Below are 23,688 nucleotides of genomic sequence, written 5' to 3' on the forward strand. Positions count from 1 at the left end.
TGAAAGGGATGAATTGATCTTTGATTTGAGTTTTCTATGTGGGCTGGACTCCAAATATGGGCTTTTAAAATTGGGACTTTATTGATTCGTCTTCCGTGGCCGCGTGTGATTTGTTAGACGTTGTACATTTTTTTTTTAGGGCATGAATTGTTAAAGTTTTGTAAAGTTGCAGATAAATCGTTTAATTAGATGGAAGTGTTTTGGCATTATAAGAGGTTGTGATTGGCTGATTATTTTTCTGATTAAATTGGCTGACATGGATAGCCTTGGAAGCCAGCAAAGTAATCCCTTTTATATAAAGAAGATTTTCTTGAATTCAAAAATTCGGTTGACTGAAAGAGATTAAATGCAAAATTCCTATTATTGACTCCATTAATTTAATTGTCCGATTTCAGTTTGTCCAACTTATTTAAGATTTTTTCCATCAAGTATTTTGTTTTCCCTTTTCTTTTAAGTATTTGTCTCCTATTTTCTTTTCTCAATTATCTAGCCATCCTAAAATAAGTACATTAAATATTACTATAACTTTTATTCTCTATTAATAATTTTAAAAATGGATAACTATTTTAAGTATATTTTATAAGACAACTTATCTCAGAAAAAATAAAATTTTATGTCGTCAATACAATATATTGTTAACCGGAGATTTAACCGGTTAGGCTACGGCTCTGTCGCCGTCACGGACTTGCATCTAGTCTTTGGCCAATAATTCCACGTAATCGATAATCTTTGGACTATTGCAGGTAAAAGTTGTGTCAGTTTAATTGCTAGATATCACATGGTCGAAACTAGTTAAAAACAAAGAAAAAGCGATTTGATTAGTGGAGGCTAATAATGTCAAAAAGAGTTGACACTAATTTATGATCATAAGTTGGATTTAGTGTCTTAGTTCGAATTTTATATTACACTTTTACCGGCCCACACAAATAACACAAATAAACTTGCATTATGGTTAGCAATTGCATTTTTTTTTTTTGAAGAGAATGTAAAATAGCAATTGCATTTTTACCATAAGTGTCGGTCATTTTCGGAACATTTTTACAGCCGTGTAAGAAAAGTAGAAAACCATTAGCAACGGTTTCAATGGTTGGATAATTTGTAGGATCCGTGAATAATTTTTTTTTTTGTGAATAATTTTTGTTGTCAATAAAATAATATGCCATATACAAATCTGATGACATATTAACAGCATTAACACAAACCACCACATTCCACATGATAAGTATCCGTCAACAAGTTGTCATGAATAAATCAATTTGCGAAAGAAAGCTTTCGAATATTAGAAAATGAAACATCCGTTTGACCAAAAAAAAAAAAGAAACAGCCTAACTGGATGGGCTTTGTCGAGTTTGGCCCAATACTTTCTTGTGTTCCTTTGTTTTGCTGTCCAGTTTTTTTCATTGTCTTCAAGTCAAAGGACAAGTCTTTATCCTTACTTCCATGATTCCATCGTGTGCTCGAGAAAAAGTTCTTTGATAATTACGTATTTTATCAGACTATTGCACGTATTCAACTGACCATACGTAGTAATTAGAAACAAAAAAAAAAACAATCAAAATACACCTATGTTTTCTTGTCTCCATCTTGACTTGATTCTCTCAGCGTATTTGTGGAAAGTATGTAACCTTTGTCGGCTAAACTATAATCGAAAGAGAACATAAGCTTTATGTAATTATATTGTAAATTTCGAAAATCCTAAAAACATATATCTTTTTTTTTTTTTAAAACATGAGTTAGATATTTAAAGGTCTTTAAATTTATAGTCCCGTTTTATGTTAAGATCCAAGCGATCGTATATTTTCTTCGTACATATATAATTGTTTTTGTCATTAAAAACATTATTTTAATGGTTTATGTACTAGTGTGATCGTTATGTATTAAATCATGTTCAAATATAGAAATGTATATGTGTGGGTTGTGAGCGCCAAAAGCAAAGATTGTTAAATTTCAAGTTATTAGCTATTCCTTTCGTTTCACAAAGATTGTCGTTTTAAAATTTTATTTTTGTTTTACAAAAAATATCGTTTTATATTTTCAATGCAAAATTTTAAATAATATTCCAGTTTTGACCCTATTGATTTATTGATTTAATGTATTAATTAGAGAAAAAAAGTTATTTAATACATTAATAAAGGGCAAAATAATATTTTTAATAGTTTTCTTAATAAGTGTGAAAAATGTCAGAATGACACTCTTTGTGAAACGGAGGGAGTAGTAAAATTTTATTAGGCTTTGTTCAAAAAAAAAAAACATGTATTAGGCTGCATAAGAAAATCATTTATTGTATTGTTCATTGTTGATGCATGATGCTTACTACAATATTAAGAAGCTTTTTAACTAACATAATACAGTAGTTGTATTATCTTCGGTCACACCAATTGGTAGCTCGAAATATTTGATAGCACGGAAATATGATCAAGTTAATTAAATCAAGTTTATTGCTTCACTTGAAATAACCAATTTATTTTGTATTGTTCTTTCTGAAGTAGCCATATTGTTATGATATATACACTTTTTGATACTATATAAAGACAACAAAAAGCAAAAGAAAAACGTATGTCTTTTACTCTTTTTTAGCTCATAGAAGAGGAAAGAAAACTTCAACCACATCGGTAGCTTATTTGACGGGAAATGGTCAAACCTGTTTCAACGACTACATTTTTTACCTATACCTTTCTTATTCTTCATTCTTCTTATAACTTACATTCAAATCAAATATGTCTAGTGTTTTACTTAGAATTATTTTTTATTAATTTATTAATTAGGAATTCATGAAATACAAAACATTAATTTAACGCACCCATGTTAGTACCTACTTGTCCACATATGTAGACTTATATAGATTATTTAGTACTCAACAAAATACATATCATATGCTGAAATATATAAATCTTTTGTGTATAATAACAATTTATATAATTCTAGGTGATTCTCTGTTGAGACTTTTATAACAAAATTTAAAGTTGCTATTGTCTCAATATAATATAGGTCACATGAGAAAACCATTGATACTTGTTTCATTTTGTTCCGTCAAAATTTTAGATTACTTTTCTATTATCTTTAGTAGAAATTGTGTCTTATACTTTAATGATTAATTACAATTTTTTTATAACAAAATTCAAACAATCTAGGTAAATGCAGAACATCATAAAGTAAATTAAATGACTAATAAGAATTTTTTTTTTTTTTGACAAAGATATATGAAAAAATCTTATTGAGCATTTGGGTCTAATAATAACTTAATTTTATATACTTATGATGATGATATCTTCGCACATTGGAAAATTATATGGTCATTACATATTTGAAGATATATTTCTTGTCAAAACTAATTATAGTAGCTATCACTAAAAAAAAAAATAGAGAGAGAAACGTGTATGGTATAATAATATATTATAAATAATAAAATACAGTGAAAACTATTTTTCTTGACGCGGAACGTCTATTAAACATTCATCTAGCTGTTGTTCAAAATCCACCACTTCTCTTCTTGTCTTCTTCTCCGATTCAAGCCCATTAAATCACGACATTATACTTCAAAACCTTATATATATACAGAAATGCATACATACATAGTTTACACAATACACACACACACACACACACACCAACTTTATTCATCATCCCAACGATCCAATCTAATTTCATCACACAACACAAAAAAAAAAAATCATGATCTCTAGGGTTTTTGACTTCATGAAACAATCCAAATCCATTCAGCTAAACAACAAACCATTTCTTGATCTTCTCTCTTCTTCATCATCAACCAAACCCAAAGCTTTGCACGACGTGTTCATCAACCACAGAGGATCCGACACAAAGAGAAATATCGCAACTTTGCTCTACGACAATCTCAAAGCCCGTAACTTACGTCCATTCTTGGATATCAAGAGCATGAAACCAGGAGATAAGCTTTTTGATCACATCAACCAAGGGATTCTCACTTCTAAAGTCGCTGTAACCGTGTTTTCTCCCAACTATTGCAATTCTTATTGCTGTTTGCACGAGCTTGCTCTTATAATGGAGTCCAAGAAAAGGGTCATACCGATATTTTTCGATGTCAAACCTTCACAACTCGATGTTATGATCGAAAGGGTGAGATGTCCTGATGATGAAATCCAACGGTTTAGATGGGCTCTTCAAGAAGCTAAAGATATCGTTGGACTTACGTTCGATTCCTGTAAAGGGTAATTTTAATTTGAGTTTCCATTATATGTAATCAAATATTATATTTAAATTTAAATTTTTAACTCACAATTTCTTCTTGGGCGTATTTTAGGAATTTATCGGAGGTTGTCATGATTGCATCGGACGTTATCGTTGAGAGGTTGGTGGAGTTAGAGGATGAAGATGAAAATGCTTAAGCGTTGGAAGAGCTTTTGATTAACTCCAAATTAGAATGCTTCTTTCGATATATAGATTTTTAAAAAGTTCCTATGATTAATTAATTCAATTGATTCCATTCATGCATATATACATCCCAACTTCGATAGTTGAGGCAGCAACTTTTTTTGAAGAGGATTTCTATAATCTTCTTTATTATTTGTAGTTTTTTTGTGTGTGTGGCAAGTAATATATTGTTTTTTTTAAATCAACAAATAAAATAAAATTCTTTCTTTCTAATACTGAAATTTTTTTGTTCCTATTCAACATCATCATAGAAACATCTAAAAAAAAAGGTGTGCATATAAATAAATCAGCTTGGTTACAAGAAAATGAACAGGAAATGGAACCTATGCGAATTAATGACGAAACGGTAAAACAATGTTTAGCGGAAAATGATGTAATAGTTTTTTCTTTTTTCTTTTCCGACCGATAATGTAATAATAATAGTTAAAAAAAAAAAAAAAAAAAAACAGTAAGGTGATAAGAGATATTTTGCAGTACAAATAATGGTAGTGTCATTTTTTATACCGTTAATTTCATTATTTTTGTAAACGGTAACAAAAGAGATGTACTAAAGCAAAGCCCGTCAGATTTTTAAATGGACCTAAGATAGATTTGGATTGAAAAGCCCATCAAATTTTATATTGCTTTTGAGTTTTGAACCAGAAGGAAGTAAAACCATTTTTTTTGTCTTGAAGGAAGTAAAACGAACTGGATCAAATCTGAATCAAATTCGGTTTATAGGTCTAAACCAGACTCAGATTTTATCAATCAGAGTAAAACTAAATGATAAATTATAAATCAAAATGAGATATGATTGGTTATCAGATAATAGCATAATAAAAAATTATAAATAATGGAATAGCTGAATAACTGTTAACTGAAAAAATTGAATTGTATCAAGTTTTATAGAATAACTAAAAAATAAATGCTAGTTTTAATAGATTAATGAAATTATTTTTCTTTTTGTATTTATATTTCAATATGCTAGCGTATATATTAAAGGAATCATTTTTAAAAATCTGATGAATATTATGGTAAAAATTGGTAAACTTACATTATCAAAAATCAAAACGTGAGAATGTGAACAAGTAGCCATCTATCACCAAAAAAAGTAGCTTATATTGGCTGTTAGCTCAAAAACTATTGACTGGTAGAAACCCTAATCCTTTAAGTTCCACTAGGAAGATTCCATAACGATAGTATATATCGTGCTTTGGGTTAATCAAGGTTTATATATATCTTTGTCTAATCTTTTGAAAATGATATCCTCATATGACTTTCAAGATTAATTTAGATTTAATGATATCAAAGATATACATATATATATATATATAGAGAGAGAGATATAAGTTTTTAAAATATAACTCGTAATGCGTTTTTTTTTATGATTTATGAACCAACCATTGTATATTTTGTTCGCGACAATTTGGCATCTACAAACCCAAAGCTGGGAAAATTCAAACCGTACGTAACATAACAAGTGGATTAATCAAACTCTTAATAATAATATATTCGGCAAACGTGGTTACCGTACAAAAAAAAGAAAGGTAAAAGCTGGTCCTCTGTAGAATGACAAATAAGTAATTTGATTAATCCACTTGTTATTACAATGATAACACAAAATCGACACCACAGACGGAGATGTTAGATTATTGACAAAAAAAAAGAAGTTATGTTCTTCATTTTTATTCTAATTAATATATTAGAGTGTGGTCCAATTCTTGAAATATTTATCCAACATGTATTTTAATACGACGACTCTAAGCAAGTGGCGTTGATCTTGGTGATGTAGTGGTTAATCAAATACGGAATTCAGTTGTTATCAAACAGATTCAATTAGTCAAGTATATACCGCTTATTTCAAAAGAGCATATTCTGAGAATAATATCGATTCTTATACCATGAAAATTTTATAAATAAAACAACTGCAACAATAAATAAAATTGTTACAACTATTGTAGTTGATATATGGTCAAATATACGGCTATAGAATTTTAAACTATGTACATTTTTTTTGGTCGTCCATTTATTCATTGACATGAACTTTTAAGGCACATTTTTCCAAGTTCTTTTTTTTTCTCCGAGTTATTACCTAGTTTAAAATGTTAGCTTAGCTTCTTTTGCATCAGCCATGTTATTTTGCATCTATTGAGATCTTGAGGAAATTGTCAGTTGCAACTCCCACAAATTAGCTTCTTTATGTCTCCTAGATATGCTGATAACATTGAATATCTCCAGTGTGATTATTGAAGAGGATCCATAGAAACATTAAGCGCACGATTGAGAGGAATGTAGAATCCCATAAAATGTGACCTTCAAGTAGTTCAATCTCTTAAGTTGTTTCAGTGCCATCTGTAAGGCTTAAGCTTCGACTTCTAATGGAGTGCTTGTTGGATCAATGGCAACCATTCTCTGATGATCAGTACGGTTTCTTTATTATACGAAGCTAATCCTATGCATGCATCATGCATGATGGGAAGGGAAAATCCTGGATTCATCTACAAGACAACGTCATTAGCTCTTAATATAGCCTCTTCATACGTATTCACAGCTGCGGTAGTTCCATTTTTTTTTTAATGATAATAAATATCCTGCAATTGGTTGATTTGAAGGTTTCCTAAATTTGATACTTAATTCAGTCTATAGATGTAAATCTATCAAAAAATTATTATTTTACTTGAAATAGACCATTGTTTATTTTAAAAGACGAAACCATTCTTCATCTTCTAAATTCTCCAACCAGCGAAAGAGAATAAACTCACATCGTTTCTTTGGTTTCTATTAAGACTCAACATGAGCTTTACATTCTGACTGAATAAGTTATGGTTAAGTGTGGCATTGGCGTTTGCTTTCATATTTAAGTATGTGTAGCGTGGAAGGACATTATGAAGAGAATATCATCAAAAACCAGGGATGTTAAGATTCCAAATTCTCATATATAAGTAACTTAGATTGAAACAATCAAAGTGAACAAAAAAAGTTAAAAACTATCCGAAATCCAAAAAAAAATCTTTAGTCAACATCAACTCGTGTTATTTTTTTCGTGTATCGTTATAACGTCTTTTTGACAAATGACAATATGGCGCCTAACTTATGCCATGGACACGTGGACACGTGTCGTCACGTTGTAGTTCTGTCCGTATGTAAAATGCTTTCCATGTTGTTACCTTGAGGAGATTCATTGAACAGTTCCTTTGTCATCTCAACTTCACTTTTTTCCGTGCCTTTTTTTTTTCTCAAGCTCTTTCCCTCACCCTACCAGTAATTTCCACGTGCCCTCCCTTTATTTTTCTCTTTAAAACATTTGGCAGATATACATTTCAAAAGAATGCGTTAACAAAAAAACGTGAATTAATATCTCTCTTCGCTTTAATTAACACTAGTCACATCATATTTTATGGTTACTTATTATTGTTCAATATTTGCTAATTATTAATTTTCTGTTCTAAAAATTGATCGTTTACATGTTTAGATATTCTCATGTTCATATAGACGAACAAAATCATCTTAAGACGTTTTCATATGAACAATTAAATTTACGAAAACTATATTTTAACAGCATACTTTTACATCATGGAAATATGTAATGTAAAGTAATTATACAAAATAAACCTTCAATTAATTCCCACTAAATAGAAGGTTTCTTTTGATGTTCAATTAGCGTCTACTAAATTGTTGAACATTATCTTTCCATACCTAAAAAACATAAACCAACATATATCTTAATTTTTATAGTAAAATACTTCTAAATATAGTGGAGCAAGAATTAATAAGAAAATAATAGCAATATTAGCAAAAGAACATAAGAAGAAGAAAATAGTACGAGGAAGTGCCAAATCTGCGCATGTAGGTTCAATGAACTAAAAGGATTGCATAAATCACGACGATCTAACTGACACACGTGTCACAATTCAAAAGTGTTTAGAGATAAACACAAAAGTGGGTCCCAGTTTCAGTACACACGTTAATTAGCGGCGGTGGATTCACCTATACAAAATTCATATATATATATATATATATATAAGTAGCATAAGACCCAAACATTATTGTTACATTTAGAATTAGAAGAAACACAAGATTTGTTTCGATACTTATCTCAGAGAGAAGAAGTTGAAAACAAAAAAAATCAAACGAAATTGTATCAGAGAGAGAGAGAAAATGGGTATCCAAGAAACCGACCCGTTAGCCCAATTGAGCTTACCACCGGGTTTCCGGTTTTATCCGACCGACGAAGAGCTTATGGTTCAATATCTCTGCAGAAAAGCAGCCGGTTACGATTTCTCTCTTCAACTCATCGCTGAAATCGATCTTTATAAATTCGATCCTTGGGTTTTACCAAGTAAGTAAACCAATTTCCACCTTTTTGGGATTTACATGTTGAAAATATTTAGTTTTCTAAAAAAAAATTCCTAACTATCTTGTTTTGTTTTTGTGATGCATATAGATAAGGCAATATTCGGAGAAAAAGAATGGTATTTTTTTAGTCCAAGGGATAGAAAATACCCAAACGGATCAAGACCAAACCGGGTAGCTGGGTCGGGTTATTGGAAAGCTACCGGTACGGATAAAATCATCTCGACGGAAGGCAAAAAAGTTGGTATAAAAAAAGCTTTGGTTTTTTACATCGGAAAAGCTCCTAAAGGCACTAAAACCAATTGGATAATGCACGAGTATCGTCTAATTGAATCCTCTCGTAGAAACGGAAGCTCTAAGGTAACAAAGAACATGCAAACTAAATATTAGTCTATTTTTTGTTTTTAAATCACCAATTGTATTTTTAAAGATTTTTTTATCCCATCTTTATATTTATCTGTCATTACCGTTATTAATTTTTTTGCAGTTAGATGATTGGGTTCTATGTCGAATATACAAGAAGCAATCAAGCGCACAAAGACAAATTTACGAAAATGCAATCGCGAGTACGAGAGAATTTAGCAACAATGGTACCTCTTCAACGACGTCGTCTTCTTCTCACTTTGAAGACGTTCTTGATTCGTTACATCATGAGATCGACAACGGGAGAAACTTCCAGTTTTCTAATCCAAACCGGTTCTCGTCGCTTAGACCGGAATTAACCGGAGAGAAAACCGGGTTCAACGGTTTAGCGGACACGTCGAGCCTCGACTGGGGTAGATTTGGAGGCAATGTTGAGCATAACTCGGGTCCAGAACTCGGAATGAGTCATGTTGTTCCCAGTCTCGAGTTCAATTCTGGCTACCTGAAGACGGAGGAGGAATTTAACAACTCGGACGAGTTGGCTCAAAAGGGTTATGCTTTTGACTCGGTCGGGTTTGGATATCCGGGGCAAGTCGGTGGGTTTGGGTTTATGTAATGATGCAATGCTGGCGTAATAAAAAGAAGAGAAAATGTTTTAAGTCTTTTAATTTTTGTTCTGTGGCAAATTGTATTTGGTTTCCGATTCTTTTGGGTTTATAGGTAGACTCATAGACCTTTAAATGTAGATTTGTAATCTGTCATGCCTAGAAACATTGACAGTTAGATTTTGTAACCTTTTTATTTGTAGATCTTTTGTATTAGTATAATAAACTTAATGAATTTGCATATTGGTATATGTTTGTGCATGGCAGCTATAAATTAAAGTTTATTCGTTTAAACCATCTCATACATAGGCAGAAATTATGTATATTGCCACAAATAAACAACTACAAATTGAAATAATCATACAATATGAACCAAATGTTTGAAATGTCCAACGTGTAACAGAAAAAATACCAAGTTTTATTCGAAAAGTATAATGAAACCCAACAAATCAAGAGACTTATGGGATCTATATCCGAGAATGAAGTATTGTGTTAGCTGAAATAACACGTGCTGAAATTGCTCGTGTGGATCATCAACGTGGACTTGCTTGTTTGACCAGAATACATAGAAACAGTTTACACCGTACAAGTTTCAAACACTTGTTTTATTGTGGTCCAGTGGATTGTGGATCAATTCTGCGCTTGCATGCATTTACTTGCAGTAGTAGTATTCACCCAAATTTTATACTAGTTAAGTTTTATTTATCCAAACAAGTACTTGTAATTGTTTAGTTGACACACACACACATATGGTTAAAACACACAAAAGTCGTATTACTTTTGAAGTACTATGAAAAAGTACCAATAAAATTTGAAATACTATGGTAGAATAAAATATATATGTGTCAAAGTCCGAATCAAATGCATTAAAACGAAGTTGAGATTTGAGAGTGGAGAAGAGAACATCATGGGTGATAGTGTATTTATTAATTGGCCCGTGGCCCGAATCAGGAACCGGTTTCGGATATCTTAAAAATACTTATTTTCCAAGTATTTGGTTATTTGTTTACTTATGAGACTTGGAGCCAACAAACTCAAATTAAGGCTATACATATTTTTTGTTGTATTTGAAAACATTCGAGTTATTTATCAAAATAATAAACATATGTAGTTGAGATGTCTAATTATGGCAAATATGTGTTCATAACATTGCATATAAAAACCAGTTCATAAATTTTTCTATTTGGGTTGGGTTCATGATCAGTTTAGGAAAATCTGATAAATAAACTAGATAGTCCATGTAAAAAGATGTGATAAAGCAGACGATTAAAGTCAAAACAAAAAAAAAAAGAAAAAGAAAAGAAAGGCAGACGATTAAGGAGCGGTCCTTAATCACTTTCCTAAACAAGCTTAAAAACAAGACAGGATTAGTATGAGGCTAAAAGCAAAGGTCCCCACCGACTAGAAGAATCCATCGATTCTTTAATACGCCATTTGTTTTAATTATTTTATTAACTCTGGACATAAATACCCTCTACCTAGCTGTATTGAATAAATACATACGCGTGACGTCAGGCTGTACGTGTACACCAAATTTTCGTTTGGATTCGATCGATTAGTAAACACAACGACCGTTTATTTTGTCGATTCAATGTAAATTAAATGATAGGTTTTTGTGGTCAGTCGCAGCGATATCAATTTAATCCGTATTCGAATTTACACTGTAATACTGTATCGTCTTATGTTTAGGTAAAATCTCTGTATATCGAAAAAAATTTTCTTACAAAAAATTAAGTAAGAGAATAAAACTGATGCCCTACTTACTTTAGACAAGGATAACTAAAAGCATTTGTACCATAAAGAGATCCTGTTACAGTGCATTTATCAATATGGATTGTATGTACTGTACTGTGTACAGAAAATAAATATACAGTGTATTATATGTCGTATGCTAGAAAATAAATGTGTATGGTAGAACATAAATTAATGTGTATGCTGAACATAAATGTGTAAGAACAGTATATACTAGAAAGATGTAGAAATATTAGGTCGACCAAAAATGAATATTTCCCTGTGTAAATTTAAGAAACTCATTAGTTAGTTCTGCAAAGATGGGAACAGAAATTTCTATTAGTACATTAAGGTATATTTGCTAGGGTTAGTTTGAATATTTCTTGGGAAGGAGGTTTTTTTAAAAAAAAAAATCAGAATATTTAACTCTAGATATTGAGAAAGATTATGGGTCATAACTCATAAGTTTGGAACTTCCATTGTTTATCATTAAAAAATTAGGTGAGAGATGGAGAGAGAAAAATGTTTTGTTGAGTATAGCTTTTTAGGTGGGGAAATACAATTTACTCCGTGCAACACGAATTCGTGTGATGAAACGATTCTTAATTAGGTTAATGATAAAATTATATAAGAGGAAAACTCTTGGTTTTCATATTTGATTGAAAGACGTGTGTGTTTTGTTACTTGTGCTAGAGATTAGTTGATGTCGAGTTAAACTGTTTTTAAATGTGGATTAAATTTATATTTGGCGAGTCCTTAATGTAAAAATGTGAAATTGTTTAAGTAATTTCTAGTTTTTGTCATAAAAACAAGTTAAGTTTTTGGTAAAAAAAAAAAAGAATAAGTAGGTCTCCGAATTTCATGAAAACAAGTAAGTTTTACTTATTTGTTTTTATGAACTTTTGACAAAACACAGTACATCATTCTTTTGTGAACTTTTGACAGAAAATACCTTATGGTGAGTGTGAGTCACGTTACATACAGTCATGCATAAATCTGAAAAATACGCTGTATAGCTAGTGACTTTCTAATTATAGAATAAAGGTAAAGCATCACATGTTCAAGCAACAAAGGTACCAAAAGCTAAACTTGACCACATTTATCCGATTAGAGCACAGATCATTATGGGAAAAACTCTTCAAGATAACAAAATCATATTATAAACTATGATATATATTTTTATCAAAAAAAACTATGATATATATTGCTAGGTTAAAATATTTACGAAAGCGTTAGACGTTAAATGTATGGCTACCCAAAAATATTCATTAAGTGCTTAAATTAGGATGATACTAGACGGTATAAACATTTTTATTGAATTTTGACCAAAAAAAAAACATTTTTATTGAATACTCTACTATAAACGTAAATTAGTGTAATATATTAAAAATAGATTTAATCTATTACATTTTCACACAAAAATATGTTTAATATTTATATTTTTTTTTATTAAGACCATCAAATACATATATGTTAGTTTTTGGCTATGTAGTATCACAAATTTTGTTCGACTTCAAATTTTGGTTGTTAGCTAATGTAATTTTATGATAATCAGTGTAAATAAAAGTTTTGATTTAAGTAACAAATGGAGTATATATTAAGCGGATAAGATATCTAGAGCCATTTAACTGCTTAAATGCTGCATTAGACCGTCTACATTTCGCCTACCCCATCAAATTTATTTTCGCCTACCTCTATCGTTTAAAGATAAAATCATCACAGTAAAGTTCCTTAATTTTATAAGATAAACAACGTTTAACCCGCTTTCCTATGTACAATATGGTTTGCTTGTTAGTATCTGTTTATATGTATGGTTTGCTTTTTTGTATGGTTTGCTTTTTTTGTATGGTTTGCTTGTTAGTATCTATGTATAATGTATATCTGCACGTGTATATATGTTTTATGTTTATGTATATGAATGTATCATGCATTTGTATATGTATGTACATATATACAGCTCCGGTCCAACTAATATGGTGGTCTGAGTCGAAAAAAAATATGTGGCTCTTTGTAAACAAAAGTTTTCTTAATTAAAATTTTTATTTTGCAGTTTCGATGGATAGTATATAGGGAATTTGCAGTTAATAACCAATAAAAATTTAATATTTAAATAATTAACCATGAATATGATTACTATATTCTATGTATTATATACAATATATACAAGTATACCCTTTAACTTCTCCACTCTCAATACATAATATATTAACTTTAATTTAGTTATTGATCTTAATTCATCCACATAAATCAGTTGTTTAAAAATAAAAACAAAAACAAAAAAGTTGGAGAAAGAACTTTTAAACTCACGATAAAGATTTCTCTTTTAATTCTACGTTTGGATTTGTGTTTGTATTCCTCGACGACATCATCAATTATGGATTTGGATTTGTACACCTCGAAGATATCATTAATTCTGGGTTTGGATTTGGATTTCTTGAATTCTGAATTTGGGTTTATATCATGATTTCGATTTCGATTATGGGTTTGGATTTATTGTTGGTGCTTGTCGATATCATCGCAGAAAGACATAGGATAAAATCATTGATTCTGGGTTATGGGTTCTGCGTATGGAAACTGAAATCATCAAAAAATTTAGGTTTCAAATTAAATAAAATTAAAAATTCTATTTTAGGATTTTTACTAAATAGACTGACTATATGTAGTTTACATAGAATGACTATATGTGAATCATTCTTAGATCTGTCTGTATTTTCTATGTATATATATGTGAATTGGGTTTTTATTGATAGGATTTTCTATAGATTATCTATATATACATAGAACTTTTGTATTACTCTTTGAATATATGTTTTTATTGTATCTAATATTTTATTTAACTCGATGTTTTCTTCTCGTTTTTTTACGGTGTTGCGATGGTAGATTTAAACTTGCCGGAAAGAATGTTCATAACATATAATAGTTTACATAGATTGTCTATATTAACACAGATTAGTAATAGATAACGCGTGCATTCGGCACTTCTAAAACTATATTCTCTCTCCTGCTTTTTTTACTATTCTTATTTACAAAGTTATTTTTATCTACATTGTTATTTGCTTATTTTGTGATTTTAGTGGTTATTTTCTTTGTCATTTGACGAATTTTGGTTATTCATTTAATTATCTAGTATATATGTGATGCAAACAGTTATTTTTAAGGAAAAAAAATTCATTAAAAAAAACATAATCTTTAAATTTTGAAATTTATAAACTAATAAAACATAAATATGTGGCCTATTAAAAAATTAAGAAGTTAGTTTGCTTATTAGTCTTAAACCGTCGCCTAGCTAGCTCACCTGTCTTCAAAGTTGGGTCTTGTGTATATATAATTAAATATTAAAATGTAACTACTTCTGAATAATGAAAATTTTGAAGTGCTAAACAGAAAATACTTATATAAATATCCTTAATTGAAAAAGACAACCACCTCTTCGGACAGACACATTTCCGAGATAAATCAAAAGCACATCTTTTTAATTACACTGAAGTAAACAGCATCGAATCCTGTTGTCAGATATATATATCTTAATATAAAAATTGAGGAGACCAAATTAATTACGATATTTGTTATAGATTTATTAGACGATTTACTATTAGAGAAGACAAATTGTACTTAAGCTGTGAACAAGACTATTTACCCTTCAGATCTTAATTAAATTATGGTTTTCTGACAAAATGAAAACAAATAAAACGAAAACGTTTTGTTGTAGTATATAATTATACTATGGAAATATATGTAATATAATATAATAAAAATTGAGGAGACCAAATTAATCTGTACTTATTTAGGTTTTAAGCTGTGAACAAGACAATTTACCTTTCAGATCTTAAATTGTGGTTTTCTGACAAAATGAAAACGAAAAAAACAAAAACGATTTATTTTTAGTATAAATTTATTTATTTCTTAAAGAAAATATTTTATCATGGAATATAAATCAAAATGTAAAAGTATTCTTTTTATTTGGGGCTATAAATAACTTATCTTTTGACAAAAAAAAAACTTATTATCTATAACTAACATTAAGATAAAAAGGATAGGGAGGAAAATGGGTGACTTTTTTCAAATCCATCATTGGGCTCCACATTTTACAATACACCATCATTTACTATTTTTTTTTTTTTTTTTCATCATTTACTTATCTCTTCTTAATTTGCTAACAATCTTACATTTTGAAAGCTGGCAAGCTGACGGTGGAAAAATTGACTAGTATTTGTTGCATACTATAAATATCGTTCTAATATAGAAACAAAACGGGTACTTTTTTTCTTCGTCAGTTTAATCTTTTGCATAAATATTTACTTCTTTCTTACGTCAATCAAAACTTCAAAATGGTAAACAAAATTGGTTTTGACGGCAAAAGAAACTAATACCCGCAATCTTTCAGTGGTAAACAAAACTAGTCCATTTTCACCACTCAAATCTTTTAACTATTTGCTATTGATTATAATTTCATCGTTAGACCAAAATTAATAAAATCTACAATGTGCGAATGGATGCTGGCGGCAACTAATCATAGATTGCAAAACATATATTCCCACGTAAAATTAAGGTCTAAAGAATTGATTTTACTTTCATAGGGAATCAGGGATTATGATTGAGGCGGTTGATTTCTATCCTCATGTCAATTGGAGACTATCTTATAAATTAAGGACTATATGAACATTATTACGCCAAGAAAAGGGCAGGTAATAAAATAAGAAACCCTAAAAGTTATAATTTTATTGCTGCTTAGTCGTTATATATCGACGAAAAGAAATCACGTCATTGACGAAATTACTGTCAATAAAATGACAATTGTGAACGTTCTTATATGATTTTGAACAAGAAGTTAATTAGGTCAGTAGTTACATAAAAAAACAAGAAGCTAAATCAATTGTGAACGTTCTTATATGATTTTGTGTTTATCTTAATTTACTATTGAGACAAAATTATATCTGAATTTATAATTTATATGCAATGAGAAGTGAAAACAAGATGTATCGCTATCGTTGTTGATCGCTATTTCCACGTCATGGTCGCTCGTGTCGAGCCGCACTACGAGCATATATGAACACATTCTATAATGCATGGTTAAGAAGGTCATTATCTGATTCGAAATATCTAATTTACCCTCCTACACTTTGGTTAGTAAGGTCATTAAACAGATTCGACATGATTAGTCGGACTTTGTATATGTGTCGAAATGTCGCCAGTCTTTATCTCCTTTTAGTACAAACCAAACCACGCTTAAACCGGCTGAATTATGGGGAATTATATTATTTATTGGAAACGTAAGCTAAAATTTATAAATTTGGAAAAAATATATTCGAATTAACAAAAAGAAAAGAAAAGAAAATCAAACAATATATTTTTTACAACTGATATTATAAATAATGATCTGAGATTAACAGTGTCTCTTACAGATAAAAAATATGTAACTTTAAATTCTATAGAAGATGTAAAAACCAAATATGAATTCTATATAACTAAATTCGTATAGATAACATACATATAGATAACATTAATTAGTGAATAGGGTAAACGTAAATCAATCTCTCTTGATTCACGAAGGCAAGATATCATATTTAAGTTAATCTGAAATCAGTGATATAGGAATCGAGGGTCTATAAAGTATTTGTCACAGGTAGATATTTACCTACACATATATTTGTTTAATTTTTTGTGTGGGTGTGTGTCTCAAACCTATAAATTCATTGATTGATAATTATATGGTATCGGCAGTTTATAAATAAGCAAAGAAAAGTTCAATGTTTCTTACAACAAAATATATAATATTATTGGGTAGTCTAGTAAGTAGAATAGTTACAATAAGGCCTCTTACAATAAACACTGCAGGAAAATTGTATTTTCTCTATTTCACTTTATATTTTTTTAAAGTTAAAACGCCAAAATTATATTTTTTTTAGAACATCATTTAGTATCTAATTAAAAATAAACTAAGAGCATGTACATCAGGAGATCAAGAGGGGTTCATAACACAGTTTTTGAGACAAAAGATCTTAATATTAAAGAGACAGTATCATCCCGACGAACCTGAAAAGACGGTATCATCCCAAAATGAAGCATCCTGATTGGTCGAAAATTATAATTTTCGAATTAGAAAAAAAACAAAACTAAAATAAAAAAAAAGTTATTATATTCTGTGAACCCTTCTCTTAGAGGTTCACTGATGTACATGCTCTAACCATTAAGAAAAAATGCTACAGAATACATATAGTCACCAAACATTAAAAATTCAATTAAAAATGCATAAAATCATAGAAAAAAATAAAGTAAAAATATCCTATTCTAAAATATCCTAGTGATTCGTTAGTTAAAAAATGATGGGAATAAAAATAAACATTTTCTTCAAAAACCCCTATTTTTTTCGCTGTATCCTTTTTTTAAAAAACGGACCTTTCGCGGTATTCTTTCTATGTACTTAATCAAGATAATTACATAGCTCATCTACAATAATATCAGATCTCTACAATAGGTTAAAATGTAATAAATAATATCTTCTTTAGAATGCTATGGTCATAAATAAGTTTACTTTTTATAATAAAAAAAAATCATGGTTTTACATTTTAATATTTGCATTATATACACATGTGGATACGATGGTGTACGTACAAAAGATTCCAGAGGATAAAAACCATTCATATTTTAGCGTTTGATGAATCTTTTTTTTTTCAAAAAAAGAAGAAACGCAAAACGCCGACTCTATAAGGTGTCAAAGCATTTCTCAAATTGTATTTGTTTGCCCAACAAACAAGTAAAACCTCTCCGATCATAATATATTCAATCTCTCCAGTGATCGAAATCGATGGAGAGTACAGATTCTTCCGGTGGTCCGCCGCCGCAGCCTAACCTTCCTCCTGGATTCCGATTTCACCCAACAGACGAAGAACTCGTGATTCACTACCTCAAACGCAAAGCAGATTCTTCTCCTTTACCCGTCGCCATCATCGCCGACGTCGATCTCTACAAATTCGATCCATGGGAACTTCCCGGTAAATTCGAGATCTCATACCATCGGATCTGTGTTAATTTGTTAATTTTTGTCTCTGAATTTTTGTTCTGTGTTGAAATTTTTGACAGAGAAAGCTTTGTTCGGAGAACAGGAATGGTATTTTTTCAGTCCACGAGATCGGAAATATCCAAACGGAGCTAGACCGAACAGAGCAGCGACTTCCGGTTATTGGAAAGCGACCGGTACAGATAAACCGGTGATTTCAACCGGCGGCGACGGAAACAAAAAAGTCGGAGTTAAGAAAGCTCTCGTCTTCTACAGTGGGAAACCACCAAAAGGAGTGAAATCGGATTGGATCATGCACGAATATCGCTTAACCGATAATAAACCAAGTCTCAGATGTGACTTCGGCAACAAGAAAAACTCCCTCCGGGTAATCTCATAATATAATATTATTATAATTCAAACTCCAATTTTTTTATTTTATTTATTTGATTCGCTAATTTTGATTTTTTTTTTTTTTAAAGCTTGATGATTGGGTGTTGTGTCGAATCTACAAGAAAAATAATAGCACATCATCTCGACATCATCATCATCATCTAGATAACGATAAGGATCATTATCATCATCATCATCATGATATGATGATCGATAGTGATCTCTACCGTCAAATCCCTCTCAGTCGCAATGTCTCCAGAATGAATTTTTTCCCGACGATTTTCTCCGATAACAACGATCCGGCGGCGATATACGACGGTGGTGGTGGCGGCGGCGTAAATTATTCGGTGAATCACGATTTCGCATCGTCGTCTGGATCGAAGCCGGAGCAGTTGCTTTCTTCGCCGACGATGATGATGACGACGACGGCGAATCCGAGACGGAATGTTCCGATGCCGTTTTGGGAAGAGGGAAATGAAGATCCGGCAAAGAGGTTTAATGGTGGCGTTGGAGATAGTTTAAACGTCGTCTCTCCAATGGCGGCGCCGCCATTAATGCAGCAGCAAAGTGGGGTTTTGGGAGAAGGATTGATCAGAACGTCGTACCAATTACCCGGTTTGAATTGGTACACTTAAGATAAATTAGAATTCCAATTTAGATGGTTTTCAGGTTACGGATTTTAAAGATTTGTATATACGGTTTGCGTAAATTTGGGGATTGGGAATTACGGTTGATTTTAATTTTATCGGGTTAGAACGAAGGAGATTAAATTACAGAGATTAGAGAGGTGAGGCAACATATAAAAGTTACAACAATAGGGTTATTTTTTTTCTTCCTTTTCTTCTTTTTCTTCTTATTATTATTCACGAGATGTATAGTTGATTACACTACTTGGCTGTTTGTAGATTGTATAAATCGATGCATATAAAAGAGAGAAAGAAATTAACAGTCGTAGAAATTAGTGTGTGTTTAAATGACATTAAAAAGTAAAAACACTTGACATTGAGATAGAAGACCTTAAATTTTGATATTTTGATAGGGCAAGACATACGGTTGTTGTGTATGTGCCCAGTGATATTTTATGTTTCTTAAACAATTAGTGTAAAGCCGATTTAATTAAATGCCTACAGTCTAAAAATTAGTTATAGTAAAAATATTCATGTAATGTCATGGTCAACTTTGTCAAATATTTTTTATCCGATTTTATAGAAGATGTGAATATGCAACATAGAATTCGTCTCATATTCGAAAATATGTTCATAAGTTGAATCAAATGTAATGGAGTATCTTCAAGCATGTGACATCTAGAAATGCTTAAACTTTGGATTTAAAAATTTAACCGCCATGCAAATCTATCTCAGTTTGATAACAAAAAACTATATATTATAACCAATATTTAGGAATATTACAAAGAAGTTGCTCTTCTTTTAAATAACATAAAAAATATTCAAATATCATATCATTATGGGGCTCTTTAAGATCTCAAACTATGTATAGAGCAGAGAGTATTCAAATTTAATTCACATTTAATAATAAATCTACATGACTGGTGGCCACCAAATCATTATGATACAAAAGATGTTTGAATTTATTCTCAATTTAGGGGTTTTTTTTAAGTTAATAATATATGAAGACAATAAGAAGAAAATAATCATGCTAATATAGAATCACATATAAGTATATTGAAGACCAATTGAATTTCGAAACATCTGAAACTTGTTGGATATTGTGAATTTGTGATAAGCATCAAACTGAGTTTGTAGATAAGAAATTCCAATAACTGATAGGAAAAAATGTTTATGATATAGTCTGGTATACCGTACGTGTGAATGCAGACTATACAAACATAAAAATTCCAGGGGCCTTCGATCGGTGATTGCGATGCATCATCTTCTATTCCTGTCTGTCTCGTAACAAATAAATTTTCGTATGCACTAACTACTGTATATTGAGTTAGTAATATAATTTAGACCGGGAAAAAAAAGATAAAAATTAAACAAAGTAATTTTATGCCTTTTCCCCTGAAAACAACGAAACCTCAATGAAAAATAATTTGCAAACCCAAACTAAATAATTGTGGAGTCTAAATAAAGGGTGGGCAAAATATCCAGAATCCAAAATCCTATCCGAGATCCGATCTGTTTCAATCCGAAAATAAGTATGCAAACCCAAAACTAAATATTTGAGGAGTCTTAAACTCGGTGAGAGAAAAAAAAAAACTCGGTGAGAGAAAAAAAAAAACTCGGTGAGGATTGAGGAAGGTTTTAGCCACTACACTATAAGACATTCCCAATTTTATAGATAAGTAATATATTAACTAAAACACTTAGAAAAAAATAAGAGTAATAATATACTTACCATCTATTGTTAGTCGTGGCTAAAATTTATTTTTTTGTCTCATACACATTTTGTTTTTTAACGTTGTGAATTCATAAGCAATGTGCAAATTTTAGAAATTAATTAGATTTATTTCAGAGATTTTTCAGGTATTTTTTTATATACCTGAAATGGTTTTATGTCGAGAAATTGATTGTCAAGTATTTTCCATAAAATTGGGTATAAGTAATCTAATAAGATGGTTTGACTAAAATAAATATTAATTTGTTCAAAAAGTATTTGATAAATTGTCTAAAAATGCAGGTATATAATTTGTCCACGAACTTCTAGAAAGCGAATTTCATTTAAACATAGTTTTTTTTTTCAAAAGAAAAGAGAGTAAAAAGAAATGGCCAACAATAAACCATATAAGCTAAAAGCTTTTGATTACATTCCTTATGAACAAAAAGTACTAGGTAACTTTTATTAGTGGTGATGCCATTTGTAATTAATTTTAGAAAATATATACTTTTGTGTTTAACTTGTCAACTATGTTGTAACCTTATTTCCATTTCTTACAAAAATATATTATAAGACCACATAAATTATATGGAAAACAATATCTTTTAAATTTTTTTTTCTCATTTTAATCGGGCTGCATTTCATTCTCAAAGGAAAATCAAAATTTGTCTCATACAAAAATGTATTCACATAAGATATGGAAATTTAGGACTAGCTAGAAATAGAACACAATAATCACTTCTATCTATAACAATGAGAAAACTTATAAATAAATATCACTATTTTTTCTTCTTAAAAACATAACTCAATGCACAAACTTGACACACGATCTTCCACTTTATCCTGCGAATCAGCATGTCTATGGTTTGATTTAGGTCTGGGCACATTATCCGAACCCGAACAATTTATCCGAACCCGACCCAAAAAAGTTATATATTATTACTCTTATTTTTTTCCAAACCCGACCCGAGTAATTTATCCGAACCCGATCCGAAATAGTTGATGAAGATCTTTGTGGGATAAATGTATAATCTTAGCACAAAGTTATCTCTGAAGATCTTTCGTTAGTTATCTTTGTGGGATAAATGTAGTGACTCACACATAAACTGAAGATAAATGGTATTTGCATTATGAATCACTCTCGGGCTGGTTAGAGACCCGAAAAATGGGGTTAGGAGATTACTTGTGGAAGAAACTGAAATTGACTTATGAGATTGTTTGCTATGGTCGTCCACAGAGCTGTGTCCAGAGATTTCGAGCCCGTAAACAAACTAAAAAAAGAGATTCTTATTGTTTCAAATCCATATAAAACCAATCCACAATGTTTTATAGGATTATCCTCTTTTTCACATTCAATCTTATCCTCTTCTTTTTTTTTTCTTTTTAACCCTCTTCATTCACTACATCCATTTTTTCATTCAAGTTCTCCTCATCTAGCGTATTCCTATCATTTTTCTTATTTAAATCATTTTCATTCACTGCATTCGTATTCTTTACTCCATACCCAGAAACACCATGATGCTCATCATCTTTTTCTATAGATTTATCAAGAGTTTTAGGTTTTTCGAAGTATCTGAATAAAACATTCGCTTAAGATTTCTCTTCTTCTTCTCTTTTCTTTTTTAGTTTTCTTTTGTCATATCCACACAATAGTTTTTAAAAGTTGTTCCTTATAATAAAAAAATAATTAATAATTAACAAATTCTTATTGAAATACCGTTTGATAATTATGTTATGGTTCTAAAAAGAAGAAAACTGAAAGCTTTGAAACTTCAATAATAAAGAAGGTGAGTTGAAAAGGTATAGTATATTAAGTGGCCAACTATAAAAATTTTGCAACCATTACCCAACTTTTTCATTTGTTAAATAATTTTTTAATTAATTTCTAATTTTATTAACAAAACTCACATATCCTCCTAATTCCTATTACTCCTATTGGGCCCTGGATTTTCTTAAAAAATTTGGCCCGTAGGCCAATGTTTCTAACTACATAGGCACGTCATGGTCGTCCATATGCAACACAGGTCTACCTTGTATCTCATGGATACTATGAAGATTATGAGGTTTAGCTCATTATTGGAGACTGTGGAGGAGGTGTGCTCGGTGCCACTTAACATTAAGCAACCATATTACTTGTTCGAGTACGATGGTAAGTTAGCCATAACTTCATATTATTGAGCTCTATGATGATGATGATGATGATGATGATGATGATGATCTGGCGTATACTCTGGACGATGCGGCAAACAGAAGGAGGTTGATTCGTATAGATTTTGTCTTAGATGAAGAGACCAAGGAAAAATTGAAACGGTGTGAGACGCGTGGGATCACAACTAACGATGAGCTCGTCTTGCTCCCACCCGAGTTTACACACGATAACCTTATTTACTACTTCAACCCAAAGGATGGTATACCTTATTTGAACAGCTTAGTGTGAAACTTTGTAACTCAGCATGATAAGTTTACAACAACATAGTGTGAACCTTATTTACTACTTCAACTATGTAATGTGAAAACTTA

At 30.6% G+C, this 23,688-nt stretch overlaps 3 protein-coding genes across 3 annotated transcripts; all 3 read left to right on the plus strand.

Moving 5' to 3' along the window:
- Positions 1-3,672: 3,672 nt before the first annotated feature.
- Positions 3,673-4,364, plus strand: LOC18011075 (TMV resistance protein N). Its single transcript, XM_006392792.1, has 2 exons — positions 3,673-4,187; positions 4,280-4,364. Exons 1-2 carry the CDS (start codon positions 3,673-3,675, stop codon positions 4,362-4,364), a joined length of 600 nt encoding a protein of 199 aa, XP_006392854.1.
- Positions 4,365-8,432: 4,068 nt separating this feature from the next.
- LOC18011136 (NAC domain-containing protein 19) lies at positions 8,433-9,955 on the plus strand. The gene is made up of 3 exons (XM_006392793.2): positions 8,433-8,728; positions 8,834-9,102; positions 9,230-9,955. The coding sequence occupies exons 1-3, from the start codon at positions 8,548-8,550 to the stop codon at positions 9,719-9,721; spliced, it is 942 nt and encodes a 313-aa protein (XP_006392855.1). The 5' UTR covers positions 8,433-8,547; the 3' UTR covers positions 9,722-9,955.
- Positions 9,956-18,075: 8,120 nt separating this feature from the next.
- LOC18011137 (NAC domain-containing protein 18) lies at positions 18,076-19,787 on the plus strand. Its single transcript, XM_006392794.2, has 3 exons — positions 18,076-18,433; positions 18,522-18,826; positions 18,921-19,787. The coding sequence occupies exons 1-3, from the start codon at positions 18,247-18,249 to the stop codon at positions 19,464-19,466; spliced, it is 1,038 nt and encodes a 345-aa protein (XP_006392856.2). The 5' UTR covers positions 18,076-18,246; the 3' UTR covers positions 19,467-19,787.
- The last annotated feature ends 3,901 nt before the right edge of the window (positions 19,788-23,688 follow it).

The sequence above is a fragment of the Eutrema salsugineum genome, unplaced genomic scaffold, assembly GCF_000478725.1.
Source record: "Eutrema salsugineum unplaced genomic scaffold, Eutsalg1_0 scaffold_7, whole genome shotgun sequence".
NCBI lineage: Eukaryota > Viridiplantae > Streptophyta > Magnoliopsida > Brassicales > Brassicaceae > Eutrema > Eutrema salsugineum.

Bases quoted from the DNA above. Each gene is read 5' to 3' on its own strand.
- LOC18011075 (XM_006392792.1), top strand. From the start codon at position 3,673: ATGATCTCTAGGGTTTTTGACTTCATGAAACAATCCAAATCCATTCAG. The intron at 4,188-4,279 runs GTAATTTTAATT...GGCGTATTTTAG, and splicing joins ACGTTCGATTCCTGTAAAGG to GAATTTATCGGAGGTTGTCA.
- LOC18011136 (XM_006392793.2), top strand. From the start codon at position 8,548: ATGGGTATCCAAGAAACCGACCCGTTAGCCCAATTGAGCTTACCACCG. The intron at 8,729-8,833 runs GTAAGTAAACCA...TGATGCATATAG, and splicing joins CGATCCTTGGGTTTTACCAA to ATAAGGCAATATTCGGAGAA. The intron at 9,103-9,229 runs GTAACAAAGAAC...ATTTTTTTGCAG, and splicing joins GTAGAAACGGAAGCTCTAAG to TTAGATGATTGGGTTCTATG.
- LOC18011137 (XM_006392794.2), top strand. From the start codon at position 18,247: ATGGAGAGTACAGATTCTTCCGGTGGTCCGCCGCCGCAGCCTAACCTT. The intron at 18,434-18,521 runs GTAAATTCGAGA...AATTTTTGACAG, and splicing joins CGATCCATGGGAACTTCCCG to AGAAAGCTTTGTTCGGAGAA. The intron at 18,827-18,920 runs GTAATCTCATAA...TTTTTTTTAAAG, and splicing joins ACAAGAAAAACTCCCTCCGG to CTTGATGATTGGGTGTTGTG.